Source organism: Sceloporus undulatus, chromosome 5 (assembly GCF_019175285.1).
Source record: "Sceloporus undulatus isolate JIND9_A2432 ecotype Alabama chromosome 5, SceUnd_v1.1, whole genome shotgun sequence".
In the NCBI taxonomy this organism is placed as follows: Eukaryota; Metazoa; Chordata; class Lepidosauria; order Squamata; family Phrynosomatidae; genus Sceloporus; species Sceloporus undulatus.
This window is the reverse complement of record NC_056526.1, coordinates 147,350,050-147,362,287: the sequence shown is the minus strand read 5'-3', so window position 1 is coordinate 147,362,287 and position 12,238 is coordinate 147,350,050. Positions and strand designations below refer to the sequence as shown.

General features: G+C 38.6%; 1 protein-coding gene across 7 annotated transcripts in view; it reads right to left on the bottom strand.

The window, feature by feature from the left end:
- Positions 1-12,238, bottom strand: part of TTC29 (tetratricopeptide repeat domain 29) — a 139,039-nt gene that overhangs the window by 70,055 nt on the left and 56,746 nt on the right. For all 7 annotated transcript variants that reach the window (XM_042470703.1, XM_042470706.1, XM_042470702.1 and 4 more), the window contains 2 exons: positions 9,855-10,067; positions 7,765-7,850 (listed from right to left, as the gene is read on the bottom strand). In XM_042470703.1, the coding sequence (XP_042326637.1) occupies positions 7,765-7,850; positions 9,855-10,067 (299 nt within the window). The remainder of the gene's footprint in view (positions 1-7,764; positions 7,851-9,854; positions 10,068-12,238) is intronic.

Genomic DNA, 12,238 nt, shown 5'->3' with positions numbered 1-12,238 from the left:
GGTAACTAAAATGGCTAACTTGTTTTTGCTAACTAAATTGGCTAACATGTAAGAAATGCCCTTTCCGGCTGTCTGGGCCTGTTTGCCACCAAAAGACAGCTCTCTGCAAGCTCACAGCAAAGACTGCCTAAAACTAAAAGCCTCTAGCTAAAATAGAGTATGCTGAGAAGGGGCAAACCAAACCTGGAAAAATGCAGGGGATCCTACAGCTCCTCCCACAACTAATACAATGAACATTTCCTACACTAAAACATACCATGGCCTGAACCAATATGAAAGGAAATGTAGGGTGAGATTCAAACAGTCCTGGCTGGACATCACATCATCCCTTGCCAGAAGTCCATCTTTATGAAACAGCACACCATGGTCCAATAAGCCAAATCTTTCTCTAGAACTAGTTGTTCACCTCCACTATTCTTCTTTCCCTTCATGTAACATGCCCTTCCACTGGGGAGATAGATGAAATTACAACCTGTGAATACAGGTTCTTCAACTTCTTACTTAGGGCCTCATAATGTCTTATGATATTCTGAAGGGTATGCCATGTGGCATCATTTCCCACATGGCCCAAAAGAAAAGGATAAAATTGAGTGCGCTTGATGAGTCTTGTCACCCTCTCTGTTACGTTGTGGATTTTTGCCCCAGTCAGACAGCCACTTCACGAGATATTCTGTAGGTCCGAAAACCACTGCATCTGTTCCTTTCAGCAGGGAGTCTCCTGCCACCACTGCACACCTCCTTTGAGGCCATTCTGTGTGGTGAACCGTCCAAGGTCTCATGCACATTCCCTACACAGCTACTCTCACTGCTGTTCCTTACCATTTCTGATAACGGAGAGAACATCATGTTGATTCTGCAGCTCTAAACTGACGGAATGGTCCTGGTTTTACCTCTAGAAGTCACATTCCTCAAAAAGTCTACATCCTTCATATGGGAATTGGCCTCCTCCTCAGCAACAACTCCTGCATGGTCCACATGCAGGACAGTCTACTCCACTGTCCAATAAAACCTTATGCTCTCTAATATGTTGAAGAGTGGATAAATTAGCTTCAGGTTGCTTGACTCTTCCAACAGGTCAGCCAGCTTGCACTTGCTGCAGCTGTAGCCATCACAACCTCTAGCAATAACATACCATAGTTTTTTCATCAGCTCCCTCAATATCCATATTCTGTAAGCTGAAGAAGAAACTGAAACAGAACTCAGGATCTCCAGTTCAAAACTCCCCAAATAAACACCTCCACACAATGTCTATTGGCTTTGCCTGTAAGCAGAGCTCCTGTTCAATATTTATGATACTGAAGGACCCTGGACTTCAAAAACTGAGCACAAAAGACTGGGGCAGCAGTTATACAAATCAACCGGTTGCTAGCTCTATCTCCACACCAGTCAGTTACTAAGCAGAAATCCTGCCCACTTAGGCTGTGTGATTAGAGAGAGAGCACATGGCCCAAACAAAATAGAATCCCCCACAAAAGCCTTTAAAAAGGTCAAAGTATTTGAGACAGCAACCTCAGAAATGGTAGGGGCAGATGTCATTGCTGTAGTCAATGCAACAAGTAACAATAATGTTCTTCATGTAAGTATTTTGTCTGCCATGAAGTTGTAAAATGTAGTAATTCTGAATAGACTATAGTGCGACATGTGTTATGGTTGCAAGTTCTGTCTAATCTTTTGTTAGAGATTAAGTCACAACTCAATAGAATATTTACTTTGAGAACTGTTATAATTATATCATATATGTGCGAAATGTGTGGCTTTATATTTTAAATCAATTAATCACAAATGCACTATTCTTATTGCTGTGGGCACCTCACATTACTTATCCAGGAGATATCTTTTCAACTACATTGCTTTACTTAGAAAAAAGAAAGTTTGCAAGGTTCTCAGAAATTTTTACTTGCAAGTGGTGTCATGTTTAACACTTCCCCTCCTTTATCGGATTTTTTTTGAGGTTTTCTTGGTGTACATTTGATCTCCTCAGCAGATTGATACAGTACATTCTTCTACCAATCAAGAGTTAAACTTAGTTTTGCTGAAATGATAGTACATATAATTCAGATTTACTTGTTACTGTTGAAGCGCCTCAATAAAGAAACCTAATTCTGTAAGAAATAGTTTACTCTTTAGACAAGGTGGCTATATCTCTTGTTTAAAAATCTGCAGCATAATGAAGCCAAGTTTTAAAATCTATGTATCATGGGACTACATGTGCTTTCTGTACTGTTTGCATTAAGGGAGAAGAGAAATAAACAAACTAGCAAAGGGAATCAAGAGGCAGCAGTGGTAAGCAATGGTATCTAAAAAAAAAGCTGCTCCCTTTAGATTCCCCCAGAAGGAGGCTGCCTGAGGTGGGCTTACAGAACAAAGGGATAAAGAAGATGAAAACTCGAGATGCAGCACAAGAAAATAACTGCCAAGACCCCCAAGTGTATATTCCTATAGTCTCACACTGTGTGGCAAGACCCTTTTCACATGCTACAGAAGCTGGAGATGAACTACACATTACCATGTGGCAAACTGGCTCCTAGCAGTATTCCAAACATGTTACGAGTAATGATAACCAGTAGTCCTTTGGGAACAGATTGCAATGATTTCATCTCTGTAAGCATCTGAGCTCCCCTTGGATAAAGAGACAATTAAACTGAGAACAGAAGGGTAAATTTTAGCCAATATTTCTAATTGGACAGTAAAGCTCACTTGTGCTCAGTTCAAATGAAAACTGCTGATATTTTACCACTGTATATATTGATCACTGCTAAGGATTAAAGGAATCTATAAAGCACTTTTTATTCCTAACTGATGTCTAGGATGCATGGTGCACTTGTGTTTAGTTTTGTTTTCCTTTTTCAAAGTAAACCTGTTTTCTGTAATGATTCTGAAAGTTTGTTCTATAGAGTTATGGTATCCAAAAGATGTATTATATTTAGCATTATAAGCATTCCATGTATTTCAAAATTGTACTATACCTCTTAATGACTACAATTTGAGAAACATATTTTAATACTCCCCCTTGTCATTCTAATTTTGTTTATATTACGTATGATACAAATATCTCAAAGAGCTGTTTTCATCAAATTTTTGTATAACCCTCTCTTTCCTGAGAGGAGGATGCCATTAATTTCCTAATCTCATGAAGTAAAAAACAAACAAACCCATGGACTAAGCTTAATAAATCAAACTCTGAATAGTAACACTTAAGGAGTAGCAATAGCTTTCATTGATCATCAGAATCTTTCTCAGTATCTTTTGTAACCTACATAATCCTTTGAGGAAGGATTTTTTAGAGCTTCATGTACAACTCCCAGCATTCTTCATCACTGGCTATGCTGGCTAGGGCAAAGCAGATTTGAAGTTCAACAACATTTGGAGAGTCACATTCATGATTCTCACCCCTTCTGTAAATACATCCTGCTTATTTACATATTTATCTTTATAGTATAGCTGTATTAAAACCAGTAGGAAGTAAAAGTTGGAAGCCTCAGTTAAGAGATAGGACAGTTTACAAATTGTCATAATGCAATCTTGAGAAATCAGGGGTTTAGTGAACGCTTTGGCATATAAAGGAAAACTGACAACTCACTCTCAGAAGGCAGTTCCTTATCTTTAATTATTTAAATAATTGCTTATCTTTGATTATCTTTATATAGTTATATAGAATAAGATGTTTGAAATGAAGAATTGATGAAGAATTAAACGACCAATTGTTGTTATTATCAACTTCATTTATTTATATCTTATCCAAAATTCAATCAATTAAAAGAGCCCTTTATACCGAAACTTATTCAATGTAGTTTAAATAGCACAAACAGTAGAAATGGATCAAGTCTAAAGGCTCTTTCACATTACACAGTTATACCATCATAACTCTCCTTTAACTGCCATAATGGCATCCTATGGTATCATGTTCTTTGTAGTTTGATGAGGTATGAGAGCACTTTGCCAGGGAATTGTAAATGCTCATCCCTAAACTGTAGATCTTAGGATTCCATAGGATGGAAGCACGGCTTTTAAAGAAGTATCGGAGTGCTATCAGTGTGTGAAACGCCCCCAGGTTAAGGCTGAACTAGACATGACTTTAAACATGTTAGTATCCTTTATGAACATATTTTTTTCTTTTCCTAAAGTTTTGGGAGAGAGGAAGGGAACTCATAAAAAGACCGGGGGGATTAACATTTTGTGTCCACTGTTGTCTATATTGCAATTCTCTTCCCTAGCATGTGCTATTTGCCATTTCAGGAAATGTCATTAGCAATCACGGCCACTTTTGCCTATGAGAAGGCAGTGGAATGTCGGTGACAGTGAACTATAGGAAGAACAAAAGATTAAGCCCTCTTCTTCTCACATGTTTCCGTCTACATTCAGCTGCCACTATAATGACCCACAGCCTCTGTTTAGTACACTCTACACCTGTGGGATTTCATTGTGGCAGCCTCAGTGCTGCCAGTTCAGTGTTGCTGGTTTAGCATGGCAGGTTGATTACTGTCATTTCAGTGTGGCCAATTGAGCAGGGGTTTCAGTGCTGATGGGAGCACTACTATTTCAATGCAGCAATTTAAAAAAGCAGCACTTTCCTCACTGCTCTATCACCATACTCATTTTAACACAGGCATCAGTAGTGTAGTGATCATTAGTAGTGAGGGGCGACTTCAATTATCCTGATATTTGCTGGAAGTCAAACTCAGCAAAATCCTCAAGGCCTAGCAAATTCCTCACTTGCCTGGAAGACAATTTCATGGTCCAAAAGGTGGAAGAGGCAACAAGGGGGTCAGCTATTTTAGATCTGATCCTAACCAACAAGGATGACTTGGTTAATGGGGTGCAAGTGGTGGGATCATTAGGTGGAAGTGACCATGTTCTCCTGGAGTTTGTAATACAGTGGAATGGAGAAGCCAGGCATAGTCAGACACGCATCCTAGACTTTAGGAGAGCGGATTTCAGTAAACTTAGAGAAGTACTGAGAGCGATTCCATGGTCAGAAATACTAAAAAATAAAGGAGTTCAGGACGGATGGGAGTTTCTCAAAAGAGAGATACTGAAGGCACAATTTCAAACAGTTCCAGTGAGAAAGAAAAACGGGAGGTGTCTCAAGAAACCAGGATGGATGACTAAGGAACTTTCAACCGAGCTAAGTTTGAAACGGAACATGTATAAGAAATGGAAAAAGGGGGAAATCACAAAAAAGGAATTCAAAGAAATAGCAGGCATGTGTAGGGGTAAAGTCAGAAAAGCTAAAGTGCAGAATGAACTCAGGCTTGCTAGAGAGGTTAAGAACAATAAAAAGGGCTTTTTTGGATATGTCCGCAGCAAGAGGAAGAAGAAGGAAACGATAGGGCCACTGCGTGGAGAAGATGGCAAAATGCTAACAGAAGACAGAGAAAAGGCAGAATTACTCAACACCTTCTTTGCCTCAGTCTTCTCAAAAAAAGAAAAGGGTGCTCAACCTGAGGATAATGGAGCAGAGGACAGAATAGGGGAATTTCAGCACAGAATAAGTAAAGAGATAGTAGAGGAACACCTTATTAATCTAAATGAATTTAAGTCTCCGGGACCAGATGAACTCCATCCAAGGGTATTAAAAGAACTGGCAAATGTAATATCGGAGCCATTGGCAATAATCTTTGAAAACTCCTGGAAAACAGGAGAGATCCCAGCAGACTGGCGGAGGGCAAACGTTGTCCCCATCTTCAAAAAGGGGAAAAAAGAGGATCCCAACAATTATCGTCCAGTTAGTCTGATATCAGTACTAGGAAAGATTCTGGAGCAGATCATTAAACAGAGAGTCTGTGAACATCTAGAAGGCAATGCCATAATCACAAAAAGTCAACATGGGTTTCAGAGAAACAAGTCATGCCAGACAAACCTAATCTCTTTCTTTGATAAAATTACCAGCTTGGTAGATGAAGGGAATGCTGTGGATATAGTATATCTTGATTTCAGTAAGGCCTTTGACAAGGTTTCCCATGACATACTTGCAAACAAGCTGGTAAAATGTGGGCTAGACAAAGGAACTGTTACATGGATCTGTAATTGGTTGACCGGCCGAACCCAAAGGGTGCTCAACAATGGCTCCTTTTCATCCTGGAGAGAAGTGACCAGTGGGTTCCCACAGGGCTCTGTCCTGGGCCCAGTGCTATTCAACATCTTTATCAATGACCTGGATGACAGAATTGGGAGCATACTTATCAAATTTGCAGATGACACCAAATTAGGGGGAATAGCTAATACCCCAGAGGACAGGATCAAGATTCAAAATGACCTGAATAGACTAGAAAGCTGGGCCAAAGCTAACAAAATGAAATTCAACACAGAGAAATGCAAGGTATTGCACTTAGGGCGGAAAAATAAAATGCACAGATATAGGATGGGTGACACCTGGCTGAATGAAACTACGTGTGAAAGGGATCTAGGAGTCCAAGTAGACCACAAGTTGAACATGAGTGAACAGTGTGATGCGGCAGCTAAAAAGGCCAATGCTATTTTAGGCTGCATCAATAGAAGTATAGTGTCTAGATCAAGAGAAGTAATAGTGCCACTGTATTCTGCTCTGGTCAGGCCCCACCTAGAATATTGTGTCCAGTTCTGGGCACCACAATTCAGAAAGGACATTGAGAAACTGGAGCGTGTCCAAAGGAGGGCGACAAAAATGCTGAAGGGTCTGGAAACCATGCCCTATGAGGAACGACTTAGGGAGCTGGGGATGTTTAGCCTGGAGAAAAGAAGGTTAAGAGGTGATATGATAGCCCTGTTTAAATATTTGAAAGGATGTCATATTGAGGAGGGAGCAAGCTTGTTTTCTGCTGCTCCAGAGAACAGGACCCGGAACAATGGATGCAAGCTACAGGAAAAGAGATTCCACCTGAACATTAGGAGGAACTTCCTGACAGTAAGGGCTGTTCGACAGTGGAATGCACTCCCTCGGAGGGTGATAGAGTCTCCTTCCTTGGAGGTCTTTAAACAGAGGCTGGATGGCCATCTGTCAGGGATGCTTTGATTTGGATTTCCTGCATGGCAGGGGGTTGGACTGGATGGCCCTAGTGGTCTCTTCCAACTCTATGATTCTATGATTCTATGATCAGCATACCAAATAGATCAGATGAATGGGGTGATAGGAAAGATGATCAGCTGAAAGGATCATGATCAGATGAAAGGGAGTGTGTGCTGAAAGTGATCAGATTAAAAGAGGTGAGTGGGGAAAGCCAGATGGAAGGAGGTGGGTGGCAAAGTAATCAGATGAAAGGATCATGATTAGATGAAAGGAAGTAAGTGGAGAAAGCGACTGGACGAAAGCATCATGATTGGATGAAAGGAGGTGACTGGAGAAAGTGATCGGACGAAGGATCATGACAGGATAAAAGGGGGTGATTGGGGAAAGTGATCAGATGAAAGTGGGCGAATGGTCTGATCACTTTCCCCACTCACCCCCTATCCTACAGCCGGTCTGATATCTATGTTTAAAGGCACTTGGTGAGAGAACAGCACTGAAACAGCTGATTGGTTAAACTGACACACTGATACAGAAGTACGGAATCGTTCACTCTTAATACAGATTTTATTTCATGGATATGAAATGTTAACAGACTTTTGGGACAGCAATCTAATGAGGGTAAAATGGTATCCTGAAAAAGTATGGTTGATTTGTTAGAAGTCAGCAGTAGCATTCCACACAGAAACATTTGATCACAGGTCACATTCATCATTTCTATAGGTAAGTTAATGTTAGAGCCAGAAAAGAAATATGATAAAACATTAATCACTTAAACTTACTGATACTGCTGTTCTATCGTCTCCAGCTGCATGATATACTAAACCTAAACAGTAGGCAGCTTCTCCTTCCATCTTCTTATTCCCTGCTAAATAAATAAATAAAGATTATCGTTATAATTTACCTGGTGGATTAGTTCTTTCCTTCACTATCTTCATTTTAATGCATCTCTCAAATGTGTAACACCATTTTCAAAAGAAAAAATAAGATAGTATTTAAACTGATTCCTGGGTTTTGTTTTGTTTTAGTTTTGTGTGTGCTTGGAAAAGTAAATAAAACTCTTTATTTGAAGGATTTGAAGTCTGTTGCTATTTACTGTATCACTTACTCTGTATCTGTAAGGAGAGCCTTAGAATCTACTGGTTTCGTCACCCGAGCTTCCAAATGTGTGGACAATGGTATTGTTCTAACAGGGAAGGTTAACTTCAATATCCCACTCAAGTACTTTAAATTCAATATTTTATGCATGGCGAAGTAAGGATGCCGTTTTGTATTCTGTTAGCCTATTTATTTACATGATCAAATCAGTAACTTAATTATATACAGTAAATTCTCCATATCCATGGATTTTTAATCCATGTGTTCAACCATCCACAGCTTGAAAATATTTCAAAAATATATAAATTCCAAAAAGCAAATCTTGAATTTGCTATTTTATATAAGGGACACCATTTTTTAGGCCATGGTATTCAATGGGAATTGAGTATCCACAGGTGGCCCTGGAATGAAACCCCAGTAGATACTAAGGTGTACACTCCTCATGGAGAGGAAGACAGACTTCTCATTGTCTAAGTACACAATATATATATATTGATATTGCAGAATCTAGACTTAGATACACTGGTAAGGAATTTAACATGTTGCATCACACTCTAATACATTTCTTGAAGAATTCTGTTCTCTCTAACACATCCATGGAGAAAACCACACATTTTGACAACTCAAATTTTCCAAAATGGTATAAGCTCTATAAATTCAACGACTGAACAGCTGTTTACTTAAAGCTTAGATTTCCAAAAATGAGCTAAGCTTTTATATACCTTTTTTTCAAACCATGCTACAGCCTGATTCAGGCCAAATATTTTCATATCTCTTAGGCTTTCTGCGTAGGTATTTGTGGGGCTTCGGAGACTGAAAATGTGCCTCATTTATTGTGGTTTTCTTTTTTAAATTCCTTATATCCTGAAAGAAGAACTAATTTTTTGGGCGCTATCTTGTCTTGCCTATGCTCTAACACTGTTTCCTGTTTGATAGCTACTCTACTGTAACTCACAATGTTTCTCTTTTTACCTTGGCAGCAACGAAAATTCAGGCAAAAATTTATTTGATATCACAGTTTATTATTCCAGGGACGTTACTACCTAATTGGAGCATTGCTCCTTATGTGTTAAATATATTATAATCCTACTGAATTTTTACAGTATTTTTATTTAAACGTCATTTAAGTATTTTAGATCATTGTGTGATTTATTCTATGTTGTATTTTTCTAAAATTTCACTCACTTGTTTTGCATATGAATGACCTATGACCTGTGAAATAATAAATGAATAACTGTAATTTAACACAGATAAGTATTCTAATCTTTTCATGTTTCTGAAACTGTCAGCACAAGTACCCTTTCACAAAAACCTCATCTGATAATTAAGCTTTTAAATTAGTCATGATTAAGAAATTTTAATAAGATAATAAAGCTAATCATCTCTAAGATAAAAACATATGATCTTACTCTCATAATTAGTTGAGTCTATCTAATAAGCTACATCAATAAATAGTGAATAATCATTGAACAACCACAACTAGAAGTATTACCAGTGACCTTACTTCCGATTATGCTCTCATTGTTTTACAACAGCACTCCCAGAAGACTGCATTTTTGGACTTAAAAGCTTTCAAGAAATAAATGGACTGCTGCTTGTCAGCAAGTAGGTACTTCTGTTTTACAACAAGATTTAGAAACATATTGATAGTATTTGTCTTGAATTTCAAAGAAAATAATCACCAAACACTTGACAATCTTTTTTACTTTACTCCTGGGAAAGCCCAGGCCTGAACATTAAAGAAAGAAATGCAGGAGCGTTATTTTCTACCTACCTTCTTTTGCCATTTCAAAAGCTTTTATTAGAGTTTTGATGGCCTGTTTGTGTTCTTTATTTGCTAGCATTTTGTCTGCTAGTAATGTGTAAATCCTCCAGAGATGCTCACAGGCTAGTGTATTGAAAGTCCGGCCTGTATCATCTTTCCATATACGACCCACTGTCAATTGATGGAATGCTTCATAATGCTCTATAGCTTTCAGGAATTGGCCTGAAGAATACAAGTCAGACATAATTATAAGAAATGTATTTTATAAAGTATTCAGAGGTCATCATCAGATAATTTACAAAATAATATTTATCAATTAAAGGAATCTTATTTAATAATAATCTTATTTTTGACAAGCCAATATCATGAATGAATGGATGGATAAATGGATATGACGATAGCTACATTGGAGGAATACTGCAACATGCTTTCTTCACAGAAAATGATGTATTAATGATTAGGATTGGCATAAAAAATTAGAGAAAGCAGACATTTATTCCAGTTCATAACACAATAAAACTTATTTCTAACACTTTAACAAGTGTGTTTACAGAAGTCTATTTCTATTGGTGAACTTCAATATGTATATTTTAGTTAATCTTGGCCAAGCCGGGCTACAACTGTACAGCAGAAAAAATGCACTACTGCTACAAACTGGGCTGCACAGTCTTCTGGCTGACAGATCACTTTTCAGTGGGCCTAAGATTATTTCCCAGTTAGCAGCACTACTGGGAAAAATCTGATCTAGGCTAAGACATATACCTCCTGAGCTAATGCATTTCTCCTTGCTGAAGAGACCACATCCAATTGTATGGGACTGTCTCATGCATCAAGGGAGAAACTCACTTCAATATGCATAGAAGTAATTGAATTGAAACACATATCTTAACACCCTCCCTGTATTTTCATCATTCAAAATGCTAACTAGCAAAAGAGAAGATATAGAACAAAACCCATTAATACCAGCAATATAGCAATAACAAGTACATTTCTATACCACTTATCAGTGCACCTAAACACTCCCTAAGTAAGTTTACAATGTGTAAGCTAATTGCCCCCAACAAGCTGGGTACTCATTTTAGTGACCCATGGAAGGATGCAAGGCTGAGTTGACCCTGAACCCCTGGCTGGTATTGAACTCACAATCTTGTGGTCTGTGAGTGAGTGGCTGCAGTACAGGCATTTAACCACTGCACCACCAGGGCTCCCTATTAAGGAAAAATAAGAATAAATTTATCCTCATCAAACAGAAACATTGTGTTAAAATAAGTCTTTATCATCTCTTATGCACCATAGTCATTTTGGTATCGATTCCTTTCCTATCTGTCTTTCAATATATATATATTTTTGAGACCAATGTTGTTCATGCCTTGTAAAGTTGGCTGTAGGTCTTGGGGGAGAAAAAAAATCATTTCCAGAAATGATACTGCTTTGAAATGCATTTCAAATATATATATTTAAAAAAAAGGTTAAAGAGGCTAGTAGGAAGGATCTTGACAAGATATAGAAGTAGCAAGTAAATAGAACCTTATAAAGAAAATCAGCAATGGAAATTTGATTTTTTTTACCATCAATTATAGGTCCAGTATTACACAGGAATTTCTCAAATGATGTCAAATAATTTGGCACGCACTGATACTCTTATGGAAAAGGAATATAGCTAGAGGAAGAAATGATACAGGTCAGAAGAGAGAATATTATTTCATATTAATCTGAGTTACTTTTTTATTGTTTTTACAAAAATGATCTCCCTAAACCAGCAATTCCCAAAGTGGGTGGGTCTGCCTCCAATGGAGTGGTGGTGGAAAGATCCAGGGGGTGGTGAGGGAAAAGATGGCAGCAAGGAGTTCTTCACTCAAAGTACTGGAGCTTGAGAAAGACAAGGAAAACCAGTAGCCTTTAGTACCATGGTGGAGAGCAGAGGTTAGAGCACATGGTGACAGGAGAGAAGTGGTGGTAAAAGGGGGCTTTCACATTTGGGACTTTGCTTAAGCTTTTTGAGCTTTGCTGGGATTTAGCTAGCAGGTTGGAGCTGCATTGCTGCTTCCGCTTTCTTTCATCAGACAGTCCCAGAGAAGCAGCAGCAGAAGAAACAATATTTGTGTGTGTGTGTGGGGGGGATTATGACTTGAAGCTGTGTGGGGAAGGCATATCTCTGGGCAAGGAGAGGGGGAGTACCTGGGGCTGATTATTTAAAGAGTCCTTTGCCTCTCTAGGACTGAGAGTCCTTCCTTACCAGAAGAAAAATGTGAGAAGCTGGCTGCTTCAGTAAAGTAGTATTGAGAGTTTTTCCTCACTGGAGAGAAGCTTCTCCTTTTGTACTCGGTCACCTTGGGAGCAGCAACCGATCAGCTTCTTGGTCATTGCTCAACCAGTTACTTGGTTGCTTCTCC